General features: G+C 37.7%; 1 protein-coding gene across 1 annotated transcript in view; it reads left to right on the plus strand.

The window, feature by feature from the left end:
- Window positions 1-18057, plus strand: part of LOC105098600 (complement receptor type 2) — a 101538-nt gene that overhangs the window by 31476 nt on the left and 52005 nt on the right. The window contains exons 15-17 of the mRNA XM_064477133.1: window positions 12868-13056; window positions 13836-13935; window positions 17397-17482. Of these exons, the coding sequence (XP_064333203.1) occupies window positions 12868-13056; window positions 13836-13935; window positions 17397-17482 (375 nt within the window). The remainder of the gene's footprint in view (window positions 1-12867; window positions 13057-13835; window positions 13936-17396; window positions 17483-18057) is intronic.

The raw sequence follows: 18057 nt of genomic DNA on the forward strand, positions 1-18057 counted from the left end.
GACCCATATCCATGAAACAACTACTCCACATTCCCCCCTTCCTTCAGTCCCTGCCAACCACCATTCTACTTCCTGTTTTTATGAAGTTGACTACTTTAGATACCTCACATAAGTGGAACCACACAGTATTTTCCTTCCTGTGGCTGGTTTATTTCACTTAGTATGTCTTTAGGTTTCATCTATGTTGTAGCATGTATCTGAATTTTCTTTCTTTTTCAGACTGAATAACATTTCATTTTATGTGGATACAACATTTTGTGTATCCATTCATCCATCAATGGACATGTAGGTTGTTTTCACCTTGTGGCTATTGTGAAGAATGCTGCTATGAACATGGGTGTGCAAATATCTCTTCAAGGCATGTTTTTCAATTCTTTTGAATATATACCTAGAAGTAGTATGCTGTTTCATATCTTCTGTTCACTCATGGTACCATTGTCATTTCTCCAACTTACCCTCCAGCCTTCTATTTTATTATAACTTTATCTCTACTCATCTCTGTTCTCATCTTAACAGGTGATGAAAATATCTCAACTTCCTCTCCCTTTACTTCCAAGCTTATCTATATCCACTCATCCTTATCTTCATTTCCACAAACCACTTTTCACAGACTCTACAGTTCTCCTCTCGTCTCTCTCTGTTTCTTCCAAGATGCTGCTCCATCAAATACACTCTCTTATTACTGGCTTCTTCTTTTCATTCTCCCACCTACAAACCTGTTCAAGCCAGTACCCATTCAGCTGCAAGTGACAGAAATCCATCCCATACCGGCTTAGGCAAAAAAGGGATTTTTATTATATTACATGACAGAAAAAGTGAACGGTGCAGCTCACTACAGTCAAAATGAGAATTAAATATCCTAATTACATCCTCAGGAATCTGTTCTATTCTTTGGTTCTGTTTTTCCTTGCTGGCCTCATTCTCTGGTAGACACTCCTTGAAAACTGGCAAAATATTTGCTGACCATGCCAAACACACACTCCAGCATAAAGAGCTTCTCTTGTCTAATAACTCCTTCAAAAATCCCTTCATTACCTTTGATTTGTCCAAATAGGGTCACCTGCCCCTCCCCCCCCTCAACTGAACCACTTATTAGGGTGAGAGCAGTGAAACAAGCAGATGACAAGGCTTGAGCTGCTTGCCTAGGCTTGGGGCTGGGGATAGGACTGAGCTACCTCAGTTGTTTTCAAGAGAGGCTCTCATACCCCGCCTCCCTTCCCCACCAGAGGACATTGGGCAATGTCTGCTGACATTGTGATTGTTACAGCTGGAGGAGGGAAGAGCTACTGGTGGACAGAGGCCGAAAATGCTGCTTAACATCCTACAGTACACAGGACAGCCCCCCAAACAGAGGATTATCTGGTTCAGTGTGTCAATAGTTTTGTATTTGAGAAACCATGGCTACATAGAACTCTGCTAGAGAGGCGACTTCCCAGAGCAAAAATCAGGGGCCACAGTTCCAGAAGGGGCCCAGTTAAAGCAACAAATACCCACCATACCTTCTATCTGAAAACAAATCTTCCCCCGTACCATCCAGGTTTTCTCTTTTAAACCATCTCTCTTCTCAAACCACCAAATTTTCTGAAACAGTGGTTGATGTTAGCTAATTTAATAATTTATTCATTTACTTAATAGGTAGCTATGAAAATCATTCTTGTGTGCTAAGCAGTGTTTTAGGTTGTGGGAGAGAGCAGTGATAAATGGACACACCCTTCATAGCTTTTATTCTAGTGAGGAGAGACAGACTATAAGCAGATTGTCAGATGGAAATTAAATGAAAACAAAAGTAAAATTTTTAAAAATTATATGAAGCAGAGAAAGAGGAAAGGAAGTTCTGAATGGATGTGCAATAGTAAATAGTGGCCCAGAAACAGACTCACAGATACAGAGAACAAACTAGTGGTAACCGATGCGGAGAGGGAAGGGAGGGAGGGCAAAACAAGGGTAGAGATTAAGAGATACAAACTGCTGTGTCTAAAATAAATAAGCTACAAGGATATCCTGTAGAGCGCAGGGACATAGCCACTATTTTATAATAGCTATAAACGGAGTATAACCTAAAAATTTTTTAATCACTATGTTGAACACCTGCAACTGATATAATACTCTATATCACTATACCTTGGTAAAAAGTTTACAAAACTCTGGATCAATGTGGTTCATATAAACATATCCTGACCTTCCTGTTGTTTACTGGACATGTTCTTCTTCAACAGACCCATCAGTTCCTGAGATTTTTTTGAGCCTTTTCCACTCATGTGCTTTTCAAAAGTCCTCTTGCTGGGAGTCCAGCTTCATTATCCACTCCTGTGTTCCCAACCTTTTCCTAGAATATTGCCATAACATTCCCGCACTTCCTGGCCCTCACTAAAATCCATTTGTCCCTTGAATACATCATTCTCAGTTAAAAATCCAAAAAACCATTGACACTCTCCCTTGAGGGTACCCTCCCCCTTCCATATTAGTCCCCTGTCCTGTTAACTGTCATAACATATTACCTTGAATCTTAAAACAACACAGTTTTGGTTTTGTTTTTTGGTTTTTTTTTTAAACAATTCTGGAGGTCAAAGTCCAAAATGAGGGCTGGATCAAGGTGTTGGTAGGACTGACTCCTTCTGAGAGCTCCGGGGGAGAATCCTTTCCTTGCCCCTTCCGGGTTCTAGAGGTAGCGGGCATTCCTTGGTTTACGGCAGCATAACTCCAGTCTGCCTCAGCCAGTGCCTTCTTCCACTCTGTTCTGCTGCCTTCCTCTTATAAGTACCCCTGTGACTGTTATCCTCCCACATAATGCAGGATAATCTCTCCATCTCAAAATCCTTAATTTAAGCACACCTGCGAAATCCCTCTTGCCACAGAAGGTAGCATATCACAGGTTCTGGGATTAGGGCAGGGACATCTTGGGGACCTTATTCTGCCTACCACCCACCCCCATTTCTCTCACCTCTGAATGCTTAATCCTCTGCCCCAAACTTGTCCCTCTCCCATGTTTCTTATTTCAATAACTAGCACTACCGTTCATTTGGAATCCCAGGGCTAATTACTAATTTCCTTCTTTTTCTGGCCACTAACTTTAAGAAAGGAAATAACCAAAACCCAATGCTGAAGCAAAACTTGTTCATTGCATTTCCAATATCTTTCTTAATTGTCTACTTTATCCCTAGTCAGGGTCACCAACAAATCTCACCCCATGTTGGCAAGAGTTTCTTTGCTTGTCTCTCCAGCCACTATTGCGTTATTCCAATCTGGTCTCTATCCTATAGACAGAATTATATTTTTTAAACATGCAAATCTGCTTAAACCATTCTCTTTTTAAAAATCTTTTAATGGCATGGTATATCTCAATTCAACACGAAGAAATTGATTCCTCATATTCCCTGTACATGTTGCCTGCAAGTGTGTCTTCAACACAGAGAGCAGGAATTTCATTAACTGCCCTACCCACGCGGATTCTTGCGAAGAGGGAATGTGCAGGGGTGTGTGGACGTGAAGCTCTGAATCAGGAGCTGCCCATCTTCGTTCGCAGAATACTTCAAGGAACTAAAAGCACTGCCAGATTTTTCTCCTCTAAGGTGGTCTCCAGGTGCTAGACTTGTTAGAAATAATGCAAATTGGGAGTAAGCAAGGTCTCGCCCACCAAGGGGAAGTTGCGGTCAAAGGGCTTTTTTTCCCCCTCCTATAACGCGGGGTGCACTTCCCACAACCTGGGCGCAGAGCCAGTGTTGGACCTCTCTCATCTCCGCTCTGCTTTCTCCCAATCTGGACTTTTCTCCGAGATCGCGTCAGGTTATTAGAGGCGCTTGAGAAGGATGGGAACTTCTTCCCAGAGGAGTCCGGGGCCTCTCCGACCGCCAGCGCCCTCTGTCTCCTGCTCCGGAGGAGCCTTTCTGGCGGTCCTGGCGCTGCTCGCGCTACCGGCGGCCTGGGGTGAGATGCTGGCTGGCGCGGGAGCCGGCGCAGCGGCCGGGGCGGGCGGGGCAGCTGGGGCGGTGCAGGCACGGCCCGGCTGGCGCTCGCGCCTCGCAGAGTCGCTCTTGGGGGATGAGTGTGCGAGTAGGCAGGTCGGCTCTGGGATCCCCTCTGCGCCCGGAGACCCTGATGGCGCTGGTCAGTTCCCCTCTGCGGGGACTTCTGTTGTGTGTAGTGCAGAGAAGGGTGCGGACGCTCAACAGGTGCTGCACGGAATTCCTTGCCTCTGGCCACGGCAGAGTGTGGCACTGATCATAGTGAAAGAAAGGCGGGTTGGAAATTCGACCAACTTGGGTTCTAATCCTAGCAATAGATTAATTGTGTGGAAAGTTACTACACTGTTTCCTCATCTGTACAAGGGGAATGCTGAGATCTCGGCCCCATGGGGCTGCTAACCTAAATGGCATAAAGCATGTCAAAGGTCTAATGCAGTGCCTGCAACTTAATTTCTATCCCCCAACCATTACTTCAGCCCTTTGTTCACGATTGTTTTTGGACACGCAGTCCAGGGGGTGCAGTTATCCCTTGAAAACTGCCCTGCATCGGGCTATATTCACCCTACTCACACCCCAAGCCACCACCACTAGCATGAATGTGCACTTACCAAGCATCTATATTAAGAGGATCCTAGGTGCTTGGGGTTGGAAGAGCGAGCCAGGCTCTAGAACCCTCAGTGTCACTGGTTGCAGGTAGAACGGAAGTGTAGAGATGTTTACATATTGTCATATTTTAGTCAACTGTTTAGAACAAAACAAAGCCTTTTACAGATATTATGAAAATTTCGAGGCAGCATTCACCCTTTCTTACCGTTAACTCCAAATAGGTAAACACCTTTAATGAGGCCCCTTCTCTTCCTATTTTTGGCTTCCCTTAGAAGTCTTCTTAGTTGCTTGGACTGTTGTCAATTTCTTAGTTGAAGTGACAGTATTTATTTTTGTCCAATCTCTTCTGGACAAGTTTGCTTTGTTGTCACTAGAAGTGTTGCATTCACTATTTGATTGGGCCTTCACTTCTAAGAGAGCAAGGAATAGGGAAAAACAAGTTTCCACAAAAATTGTTGTTAATATTTCATCTCCTAAGACATCATAAAGGAAGCTGTCAGGTGAAGAGATGGGATAAAACCTAAAGCTTTAATTTCAGAAGACTGTCAAGTAAATTAAGCAATCTGTGCTTAGAATTTTTGTGGACTTTGTGAGTATACGGCCCCTTCTTACTGGAATGTTGTTGTAGTTTACCCATGTTTATTAAGTTACTGTTAGAGTACAATTGCAGACACTATTAATTGCAAAAAAATATTTACTAAGGTTATCACAATAACTTCAAAATATGAAGCAGCCTAAATTAAACTGTCTGGTATTTATTTGCCAAAGTAATTTAGGTAAAGAAAATGCTGATGGAATGCTGACAGTGTGCACAGCACTGTGGAATTTGAAAGAAATGCAAGAGAGGGCTATGCCTGCAATATATATGTGTAGAGAAGTATGGTGATGGGGTTTTATGAAATCTCCTTAATTAGGAGGCCAGGGTTCTGGTTTTCCAGCTTCCTTCTGTTACCTACTAGCTGGGAGCCTTGTACCCAGCAAGTCAATTAACATCCCTGCGTAATTCCCAGAGTCCACATGTATAAAATGAACATAATTGATATTCTGCTATCTGAGAGGGTTATTGTGAAAATCAGATGAGGGAATGTCTGTGACAGTGTGCATTAACCTCAGAATCCCCATGGGGATCTCCAAAACCACGACTAGAAAGTCACACAGGACCCTGAAGGCCATAAGGTGACTGAAAAGGGAGACATCTCAGATCCAATGATAGGAAAAGGCTGAGTGGAAGGAGCATGGCTTCAACAGCACTTGAGGAGTGAGCCCCCCAAAAAAGATTGTACAGGATGATTCACAGTGATATTCATTTTACATAAAAATCAGCACACTGATTAAGCATTACTAGGACCCATGTTTATTTTAACATAGGGCAGACTGTGGCGCCCTCATTTGGTCGGATCAGATCTCTCTGTGACTTGAGTGTGTAAAGATATAAGGTAGAAAAGAGGGGTGTTTCAGTTGGTTTTCGGTAATTTGTGACCTACTTAAGTTTACATATGCTCAAGATGAATAGATTTGTGGTTTGTATTACTTAGTTTTAAATATGACCTCAACAGTTGGACAAGTAACTTCAAGATTTCCCTTCATGTAAACACTGAATGAAGATAATTCTAAGGCCAACTCAAGCAAAGAATTGAATGGCATAGCTGACAGTCCCCTCCACACATATAGACATTAAGAGGGAGAAACACGGTCAGTTTAATCACAACTGATCAAGAACTGAAAAAACAAAAAATCTACAAAGCATCAAGAAGACTAGTTGAAAGATAGCTTTATATCCACTATTATTAACAGAGAAACTCATTGTGACTCTATTTTGTCCATTTAGATGTTAGTTCTGACATCTTAAGTCATATTAAGTCACCGTGAGTAGCAAAGCATTTAAAACGTTTTTTATCTGTATCATATTTCTTAAAATTTCTATTTATATATATTAGCATATCATTATATACATTATATAGCATATATATAGCACATATATTATACATATTATATAATTATTAAATACTGTAACAGCACATATAAATTATATTGTTATAATAACAATTTTTATACACATAAATTATGCTACATTTATATTATATGACATACATAATATTATGTTGTACTGATATTTTTGTTATATAATATAGCATATACAATTACATGAAATATTACAAATATATAATTATATAGCTTCATTAAATTATATAATATACTATAATTTAATATCTAATAGTAAATTATAATTTGTATACATAGTTCATATGTAATATATAATATTCTTTATAATAAATGATACATGTATTAAATAATATGCTACATTATATACCAAAGCATATAATACATATTATATTATATACAATGCACCAAATATATAGAATAATATATAATATATATTTAAGTATGTTTAAATATTTAAATATAAAACATAAAAGTTGAAAGTACATGCTCTTTTTTTCTTTAACTGATAGAGTTACTTAAGGAAAGCATTTGCAGGACCCTTCAATAAAGAACAGAATGAGCAGAATGGAAGGCAGAGCATACTCCAGGTGGATAGCTCATGTATGAAGACATTCAAGTAATAATGAGCAGACTGTGCTTATAGCATAGAATACATCAATTCTTGCCTTGAATGGAAGATTTGAATCAGAAATATTTTAAGATAGACTGTGTTATTCAGGACAAAAATAACAGAGATGACAATACACACCCGGTAGAATGGCTAAAATTTTAAAAACTGACCATGCCAAGTATTGGCTATAAGGTGAAGTAACTGGAATAATCATACATTGCTCATTGGTAAAATGATACAACCAATTTGGAAACAGTTCGGCAATTTCTTAAAAAGTTAAATGCACATGTGCCATATGACTAGGCATTTTACTCTTAAGTATTTACTCGAGAGAAATGAAAGCTTGTGTCCATACAAAGACTTGTACATGAATTTTTATAGCAGCTTTATTTGTAATAGCCAACAACTGGAAACCATTCAAATGTCCTTGAACAACTGAATGAGTAAACTAAATTAAAATGTATTTTTATAACTGAATGTTACTCAGCAAAAACAAAGTACAGAAAACAAATTTTTATATGCAATGATCTGGATCATTCTCAAAATAATTATGCTGTGTAAAAGCTAGACAAAAATAACAAGTACAAACTGAGTGATTTAGTTTATATGAAATTCCAGAAGTCAGATCAATCTGTGTAAGAGGAAGCAGGTTGGAGGTTGCCTAGAAAAGGAGGTAGAGAGGTAGATGGATTACAAAGAAACATTAGAAAACTTGTAGGGAGTGTGATGGAAATGTTTGTCATCTTGATTGTGGTGATGGTTTCATGGTGCATATGTCAAAAGTCATCAAATTGTATACTTTAAATATTTTCAGTTATTGTATGTAATGTATCTTAATAAAGCTAAACCAAAAGATTTTCTGATAAGCTATGGTAGATCTTGAGTTTATAGAGTTCGTATTAATATATTTATCATAGGAATGGGCCATAATTTGAGGGATTTGTATTGAAGGAGGAAAAGAAAACTTGATCAAGCTTTCTCTGGTGAAGGCTCATGTGTTCCTTTTTATTTGGACTATTTTTCAAATTTGCATTTTTATTATTACATATACCATAGCCAGGACTCAGGAAAGAATTTTAGGTAATTAAAGGAAAGGAATGCCATTCCAAGAATAGTCCCATTTGCTTTGTTGTTTTAGATCTCTGTCTTCTCCTTATGAACTTCGTTGTGACATTCAGCCTTTCCTGGTAAAACTCTTGGCAACAGAAGCTCCACTTGGAACCTCTTACCTTGTCCAGTATCACTAAATAAGACAAATATCAAAATTACATTCATCCCACACATCACCTAGAAAAGATGAAGACATAACATTTGAAATCACATCACAGGAGTTTTTTTGTTTTTGTTTGTTTTTTTAACTTTTTTTTTTTTTTCTGTTTGTTGCAGTGTTTCCCTAAGTGCTATTATTTATCGAAATCACAAAATACAGTTTTCTGGGCTGTAACTCAGACCCACTGAAACAGCTTTTGGGGATATAGCCTTGACTCTTGATTTTTTTTTTAAGTTTTATAGGTAATTCATTTTTCATCTATTCATTGCAACAAATATGCACTGAGTACTTATATTCGAGTGCTAAGCACCTGGACTAGGTATTAGTTTAAAGGACCAAAAATCACTGGGTTTCTTGCCCTCAGATTATTATGCATGTCTAATATCTATTGAGAGAAATAGATATATCTTTTAAAGCACATAAATATAATAAGCACAACTTGTAATAAGTGATTTAAAAGGAAAAGTAAATGGTCTGACTATAAATTATTATGGGGAGGGGTAGAGGGAAGTAGTTCAGATTTGAAATCCCTGGGAAGCTCAGAGAAGGCTTCAATGAGGAAGCAACATTTTAGCAGAGATTTGGAAGAACAGTGGAAGTTAGAATGAAGACAAAAGTATATCACATGGAAGGAATATTATAGACAGAAGAAAGAACATATAGCTTAAACCTAAAGAAGGGGGACAAAAGGATTTCAGCTCAGTCAGAGGACACAGTGGTACAAGATGAGGCAAGAAACATAGACAAGGGTACTCTTGCTTAACAACTGCTGGTTTAATAATGAGAATGTGTAGTGATAGATGTAAGGCTGTCTAATATTAGAGAAAAATAAGTAAGAAATATGAGCTTTCTTTGATCACCATCCTTTGCTTATGTAAATTACATAGATTAAATTTCTTGATTCTGATTAAAGCCAATAAACAGGAAAAAGGCAACTTAGCAGCTATGCAGGCCAAATGACTAGCTGGATCCACTTTCTTCAGGAATTCTCCTATCTGTCATTGATCCAGTGGGAACCATGCTCATGGGCTGCAGAGATCAAATCCCAGGTTGAATCTGGGACACACTCATTCAGAACTTCTGAGATCACTGGTCACTGAGGTCTTCCAGGGCTTTCCTGAAAAGTAGGTTTATTTCAAACTAGCTCTCTACACTTAGGTAGAAAATAAACTCTTGGAAGCAAAGTGAGCATGCCTACTTTTGCAGAATATCCAAATCTACATGTTAGCATTTTCCTTTTTCTGGGGATAATAACTGTAACTACAATTAATCAAGTGCCATCTATGTGTAAGATGCTACAAAGTGTTTTGTATCTTTGACCCTTCCAGCAAACTTACTAGGTAAATATTATCATTGGCTTTTTGAAGATGAAACTGAAGCTCAGAGAAATTTAAGCAGCTCATCTAAGACCTCACAGCTAGTAAGTAGAAGACATCAGATTCAAGGCCAGGTCTCTATGAATCCAAAGTTTTTAACATCATATGCCATTATTTTTTGTATTAGTTTCTTATTGCTGCTATAACAAGTTACCACAAACTTAAGGACTTAAAACAATAGACATTTATTCTCTTCTGGTTCTGGAGATCTAAATCTAAAGTGGATCCTTAGGGCTGTGTTCCTTCTGGATGTTCCTTCTGGATGCTCCGGGAAGTAAGTATAGGTTTCTTTGCACTTTCTATCTTCTAGAGGCTGCCTACATCCTTTGGCTCATGGCCCCTTTCCTCTACTTTCAAAGCCAGCAGTGTAGCATTTTCAAAACTCTTGCTCCTTCTGCCTCCTTTGATCCTTTGTTTCCTTCATATAAGGACCTTTGTGATTGAATTTAGGGCCCACCCAAATAATCTAGGATTATCTTCCTATCTCAAGATTTTTCACTTAATTACATCTGCCAAGCCCTGTGGTCTCATTGGGTAATGTTCACACTTTCCAGGGATCAGGGCATGGATGTTTTGGGGAGCTCACTATTTAGCCTACTACACATTTCCACACAGATTTTCAAAACCTTAGCTGAGTCTGTTGAGGGAGCCCATTAACATTAGGTGCAGGTTAGTAGCACATGGTTACAGTCCAAGACATAGTCTGCAGTGTGTATATTGACCATGACTTGTGGTAGTTTAGCATATGTGTAGAATTTAAATACATGATAATGATAGTACAAAAGACAGGAGGGAACTAAATGGAGTTAGCATTTTCTACAGTTCATGAATTGTTGGGGAAATTATAATTGTTAGTTACACGTTAATGTGTTAAGGATGCATATTAATAATTAAGGATGTTCTTTAAAGGAATGTGTCACTAATCATGTAATAAAAGAAACAGAAGTAAAATAATAAACACAACTGATAATCAAAAAGAAGGCAAAAGAAGAGAATAAAAACCATAGACAACACAGGACAAATAAAAAAACAAATAGATGGTAGATCGAGTCCAAAATACATCAACAATTATATTAAATATAAACAGACATTTCCACTTTAAAGACAAAGGTTGTCATACTGCTGCATTTCCCGCACTGTGGGCTGAGGTGCCCTAGGGGTGTTTATGAATTCGCAGGGGACCTGTGAGTTACACAGCAATACTTGAATTCTCTCACATATTGTGAAAATGGCTCAAATTAGCTCAGTTCCATTAGATTCCCAGGGTTCCACTTGGTCGACATCAAATCTTTGCAAAGCTGGGTTTTCAGCTATGATCATAATAAAGAGAAAATACCAAATGAAAATTAATGTGGAATAGGAAATTAAGTGGTGGTTTATGATCTGATTCCAAGCTTTGAGAAGTTGAGCAGTGCTCAACATTCCATATTAAGAATTATGGTGGGCACAAGACTTATTAAGTTGTTTGGGCCTAATTATTTAATAAATAGAAATGCTAAGTATTTCTTTTTTGACTAGGAATGACATGAAAAAATTACTGAGACCATAAGAGCCCTGTGAACTAAGTTTTGGAACCTCTGTCACAATTAATTAAAAATTAAAACTAAACATTCTATACAAAACAAACAACGTACATGTTCAGAGACAGAATGGATGAATATAAAAGGATGAAAAACATACTATACAGAACCAAAAGAAAGCTGATTTGGCAAATGTGGCATTATGAGGATCTCTGTCATTAAATTATCACTGTGTATTTATATTTATAATAATTACAGATGTATTGAGGATTAAATTGACAAACTTATTATTTGTTTCTTATATGCCTTACAAATAAAGCAGGCAAAACAGAATGTGAGGCAAAGACAGACTAGAGATAGAGAGATTTTCTAGTGATAAAAGAGTCTATCTACCAGAAAATATGATTTAAAAAATAAAGGTACATTACTGAACTTAAATTAAAATGTTAAAAAAAGTATATGCACAAAGTAAAAAATAGACGGAGTTAGAAATAAGACAAATGTACAATAGGTGGAAAATTTTAACACAACTCCTTTAGTATCTGGTAGAATAAGACCCCCACAAATCAGTAAGTATTAGAAGATTTAAATAAATATGAATAACAGGTTGGGCCTTACTAACATACCCAGAGCACTGCACCCACTACCACAGAAACACAGTTTTTACAATCACATATGATACAATTACCTCAGTTGGTCATATGCTGAGCCAGAAACTCGGTCAACTTCAAAACTTGAAAATAAATATATAATTTTTTAACTGCCTCAAATGTTTATAAATTAAGTAAAGCATTTCTAAATAAACCATGGGTCAATGATGAAACAACAATGGCTTTGGTTTAAAAATTTATCAAATATTTTGAACTCAGAAAAATGAAAATATGACATGTGAAAACTTGTGGAATACAGCTAAATAACTATACTTAGAATAAAAATAATAGTCTGAATGCTTATTTAGAAATCAGAAAATCTAAAAACAAAAAAGGTCTAAGCAATCATCTCAAAAAATTATTTTTTAAAAAAGAACAGCATATAAAGTAAAGAAAATCTCAGTAAAGATAAAATAAAAATGAGTAAATCAATAAAGCCGAAAGTTGGTTCTTTGAAGACTAATAAAATTGACCAACATATCCTCCATTATTTGAATTAATTAGTAGGGAGTGTGCCAGTGGGGGAACATGGGATTTAAAAAACAAAACAAAACAATAAAGAAATTTCCAGAACTAAAATAAAATGATATTTTTTTCAGCAGATATTTCTTTGTGATTTCATAGTCTGACTCTAAATGGCATTTTCATTACTTTAACTTAACAACTGGGAGGGCTTAAGGGGAAGTAGCTGAAGCTAGTATTTAAAATATGTGCTTAACAATATCCTTTCATATAGTATAGTCTTAGTTATTGATCTTTGTCTACAAAGCATGTGCTCAAATTTCCTTGTGCCGAATAATATAATTGACTTGGGAACAGACTTTCAACAGTGGTGACAGCTATATCTATGAAGCTTATTGGAGGAGAAAGAGAAAGTAGAGTTGAGGTTTCTCCACTAACTTTAATGTCACTGTGGTCTTGCTCTCCAGGTCAATGCAAAGCCCCGGTGCATCCTCCATTTGCCATACCTACAGAACTGATTGACAAGGATGAGTTTCCCATCGGGACATCTGTGAATTTTAAATGCCTCCCTGGTTACCATAGCTACTTCAAGAGAGTGTTCTCTATCATTTGCGAAGGAAACTCCATCTGGTCAAGACCTAAATACAGCTGTAATCGTAAGTAACCCTAGATTGAGGACTCATCTGTGTCAGTCAAAAATCCATAAATATGATCAATGTTCAAATTTTGGAACAGAGACATGTCTTGATAAGTTCACCTAGTCTATAATAGATGTGGAAGTTCTTGTCGGTCATTTCTTCCTACTGCCTTGAGTTCCTGGCATGTTCATTACAAGCTCATTTCACGAGAAATGACCACCACAAGGCAGGACTGAAGGAACATCTCTACTCACTAGAGACGTCCTATTTTCACAAATGTGTCAGGAAAGGAAAGTGTAGGCGGGGAGATAATCCCAGACTTTAAGATTTTTAACTTGTACTGGTTGAATGACAGCGTAAACACTTGTTAATAAGTGAAGTTTTACATTTTTCAGAGAGGCGCAATATAGGAATGAGAAAGATCGGTAGGGGAGGTCTTTTTGAAAGTGGTGCATAGTCATAATGGGAAAGAATATATATGTATTGTAATAAACGTATGTATGTATATGTATAAATGAATCACTTTGTTATATACCTGAAACTAACATTTTAAATCAAGTACACCTAAAAAAACAAAGAATAAAAATAAATAAATAAAATTAAAAAAACGAAAGCAGTGCTTAGGAGGTGGCTGATCCTGAGGAATCTGGTGAAGTTCCTCAAGGTGGCAAAATCTGTGGCTCCCAGAATTGCATACGCTCTTCGAGAAGCTGCAGTCAGGTGGGGACTAACATGTTATGGACTAACAAAAGTTCAGATGACTCTTTCTGGCTTCAAAATTCTGTTTCTTTTTCAAGGAAGATCATGCAAAACTCCTGCAGATCCTCTGAATGGCGTGGTGCACATAGACACAAACACCCAGTTTGGATCCAGAATTACATATTCTTGTAATAGAGGGTGAGTTGGCAGCAACACCTCTTGGGTCAAGAGTTGCAGAACAGCAATACTACCATCTGGCCACATCTCAGAAAGGAAAATGAGGCTGTTACCATCTGTTCTTAAAAAGCTGGAATACAGGTGTTTAACTCCTTATTGAAATGAAAAACGGTACAGGAGGATTCGGGGGATAATCTGTATCCTTGCTTGAAACCAGGGCAGTCCATAGAAGAAGAGCGAGGTATTCACCAGGTACAAAGGAGGAGGGTGGACGGAGGGCATAGTCAAAGCATACGAAATCCCTGATCCAGAGCAGATACTGAAGGAAGGGAAGACCATGGAGCAACCAGGTGAGAAAGAAAATCTTAAAGGTAGATTCACTATTGGTCTGTGAGGGCTGCCGTAACAAAGTATGACAAACAGGGTGGCTTAGGGCAACCTCAAAAATGTATTCTCTCACAGTTATGGAGGCTGGAAGTCCGAAATCAAGGTGTCGGCAGGACATGCTCCCACCAAAGCCCTGAGTCAGGTTCCCTCCTTGCCTCCTGCAGCTCATGGGAGTCTCAGACCTTCCTTGGCATGTGGCAGTGCCTTTCCAATTTTTGCCTCCATCTTCCCATCTTCACTTTGTATCTGTGTCTTCACATGGCATTGTGCTGTCTGTTTAGTCAATGTTCAAAGTTCTTTTTTTCAATAAAGATGCCAATCGTATTGGATGTGAGCCCACCCTAATGACCTTATCTTAATGTGATTTTATTTGCAAAGGCCTTATTTTCAAATAAGATTATATTCATGCGGTTTGGGGTTGGGCTTCAAAACACCTTTTTGGGGAAACACTATTCAATTCGCAAAGAGCCCCTTGTGAAAATGTCACATGTAAAGTGTGCCCTGGGCAGCAGTCCTACCTTTCATGCTTAGCCTTGCTTAGCACCAGTGGAGTATCAGCCTCTCTTCCAATGTGACCAGCTGAATCAGTTAAAAAAATATAGGACAAATATATATTGCCATGATAAACACAGAAAAGAAACTTGTGCCTTCAGCATATATGCTAACCAAGGACTTACAGATTATACAATGCATAATGTGACAAAGTAAAAGTAGAGAAATCTACAGTCTTGTTTCTTTCTCTGAGCATTTTTAAGTGCAGTCTATAATTCCCCTGACTATACCTTCTTTGTCATATAATACTGAATAAGAACTAATATCTCAATGGTATAGAACAGAAAACAGTTTAATTTATAATATATTATAGGAAATTAATATTAAAAAGGCCAATCGGAAAAATCAAAAGGAATTTCTGCTTACAAAATAGAGTTACTTTCAAAAAATAGGAGGAACTCTTAGAAATCTCCTGTTCATACTTTTAACAAGATTCAGTTGTACACTGCTTCTGTGAAGCTAGTTAGGAAATCAAGAATATTTGCATATGAACTAAAAGGACAATTACCAAACTAAAAAAAAAATCTGTGATAAACACACTGAGTATTGTAGAAAATTAAGGAGAAAGTAAGAAGAAAATTGAATTGTCCCAGATTTCAGGGGAAAGGAATAAAGAAAAGGAGAAAATAGACGACATGTGAAAAAGAATACCAGGATTAAAAATTCATGTAACAAAAATTGCAGAAGGGGAAACAATAAGCCCCTAATATTCCCATCACTAGGGAATGTCCTTCTGTATTTCAGAGATAAGAACAACAACAACAACAACAACAAAATGAAAGAATGCAGAAAGGAAATTAATAATCTTTAATTCCTACAAGAGAAGCTGATTTATACTGACATCACATTGGTCCTTTCCATGGCTAAACTGCAGAAGACAGATTTTCCAATGAGTGAAGCTAGCAGTCCCAGCAAGGGGCTCCAGATAAACGTTCAAGGATAAGCAAGGACCCCGGGACCACACCTGCATACTTTCCAGGAAGCATACTTGTGCAGAAATAGAAAAAGATAAACCCAGGCAATGAACACATATTTTTTCTTTTTCAAAGAAGAATGGTAAATCTCACTGAGATAGAGAATTGGCCAAAAAAACCCGAAAAACAAAACCAAATTTTAAAAGACAAGATCAAATATTTTTAACAAGTTGTGTTGTTGGATTCTATTTGCTAATATTTTGGTGAGGATTTTTGCATCTATGTTCATTAGTGATATTGGCCTATAATTCTCTTTCTTGGTAGTGTCTTTACCTGGTTTTGGTATCAGGGTGATGGTGGCTTCATAGAATGAGTTTGGGAGTATTCCCTCCTTTTCAATCTTCTGGAAGAGTCTGAGAAGGACTGGTATGGGTTCTTCTTTGTATGTTTGGTAGAATTCCCTGGTGAAGCCGCCCGGTCCTGGACTTTTATTTGTAGGCAGGTTTTTTTTATTGCTAATTCAATTTCATTTCTAGTGATCGGTTTGTTCAAGTGGTCAGTTTCTTCTTGGTTCAGCCTTGGTGAATATGAATATAATGACAGAACTAATTATTAAAAAGAAAAACTTTGTAAAGTAATCATACTTTAATAACCATTTTTAAAGTCAAAAAATATATCCATAAAACTAGAGAATGGGAGATAGCAAAAAACACATGCTAAAATTCTATTACATAGGAGATGGGTAGACTATACATATTTTGACAACAAAATTGAGAAAATACACTTTAAACCTGTGTATGTGTGTATATATATTATGTATATATATACATGATACATATATATAGAACACATACATGAAATGAAATTTCTAATGGAACAAAATTTGGATATTTAGCTTCCAAGTTAATAGAAAAACTAGAAGCGGTACATGCACCTGTCTGGTTCCTGTAACAAATGATAAGGAAGAAAAAAAAAAACAGGGAAATATATCTGTCTCTTCTGCCAGAAATAAGCCCTAATATGTTCAGGGCAGATCTGTTTTATTCATTGCTACATCCTTACCATTGGAGGCAGTGATGACAAAAGCAAGATCAAATACATGATTTAGGTCAGTAAAGGTGGATAGTTTAATCTCCCTGTCAAAAAACAAAAGCTTCCAAATAGGATCAGAAGCATCACAATCTTGACATATTCAAAAGAAATATGCTTAAATTAAAATGACATAACAGTGCTAATATACAATATACAATATATATATACACACACATCAAGAAAATGCAAAATAAATTTAAGTGGCAATAATTAAATGAGAGAAAAAAACAGATGTTAAGAACAAAATTACCAGACAGGTCTATGAAAGGATTATTTTATTTTGGTACTTGGTTCAATCCAAAATGAAACCAAGAAATTAAGAAGCAGTGGGAGCCATGAGCAATTAGAAAGGCAATATTCCTTTCAGTAGTGAGAGGATAGAAAAACAGATGTAGGAAAGCCAGATAAAATGGATGGAGTTTAGGCGGGTCCCTGGACTTCTCTCAGATTGGAGCCTTTCGGCTGTGCCATGCACGCGAGCTGAGCAAGTTCATGGGATGTGTAGAGCACAGTGATCGTTCCCCTTTTTGCTTTTAGGTATCGACTCATTGGTCACTCATCTGCTGAATGTATCATCTCAGGCGATTCTGTCATTTGGGAGACGGAGCCACCAGTTTGTGAACGTGAGTTGAAATCTCTTTCCCCGTTTATTCCGTGGTCAATCCTAGAGCTGCCCCCTAGAATTAAAAGGAACATAATTCATCCCTCTTGGCAACGGGATCCTCCTGATGGTATCTGAAGAAAACACTCATATCCTTCAAAGTGTTCACGATGTTTCAAGCTTCTAGTTCCTCCTGGTTTTTCCTTATCCTGGGGAATCATTTATTTTATTTAGTTTAAACAGTCGTGTTGAACTCAATTCGAACAGCCCCAAATGTCCCTTTGTTGGTTGAACACCTTCCTTTTGAAGGTGACTCTCTTTACTGAAGTAAAGGAGCACAACATTGGTGAAGGTGTCCTGCGTCTTCTCTGCCAACTCTTACTCCCAGGTCATGTGTTCAAGTCCTGGGCCCTCCCTGCTTTCTTCTCTGTCTGAACAGTGACAGGCCATGTTTCTTACAAGTTGCTTGGGCTATGAGATTCCTACACTGTGAGGCACTTAGAGGAGGGAGCAGCTGCAAATTCACAAAGAACATAAAAAGGCTGTAACGCTGGGTTTGGTGCTAATCTGAAGAATTCAACATTCTCCAACCCAACT

This window comes from Camelus dromedarius, chromosome 21, assembly GCF_036321535.1.
Source record: "Camelus dromedarius isolate mCamDro1 chromosome 21, mCamDro1.pat, whole genome shotgun sequence".
Lineage (NCBI taxonomy): Eukaryota > Metazoa > Chordata > Mammalia > Artiodactyla > Camelidae > Camelus > Camelus dromedarius.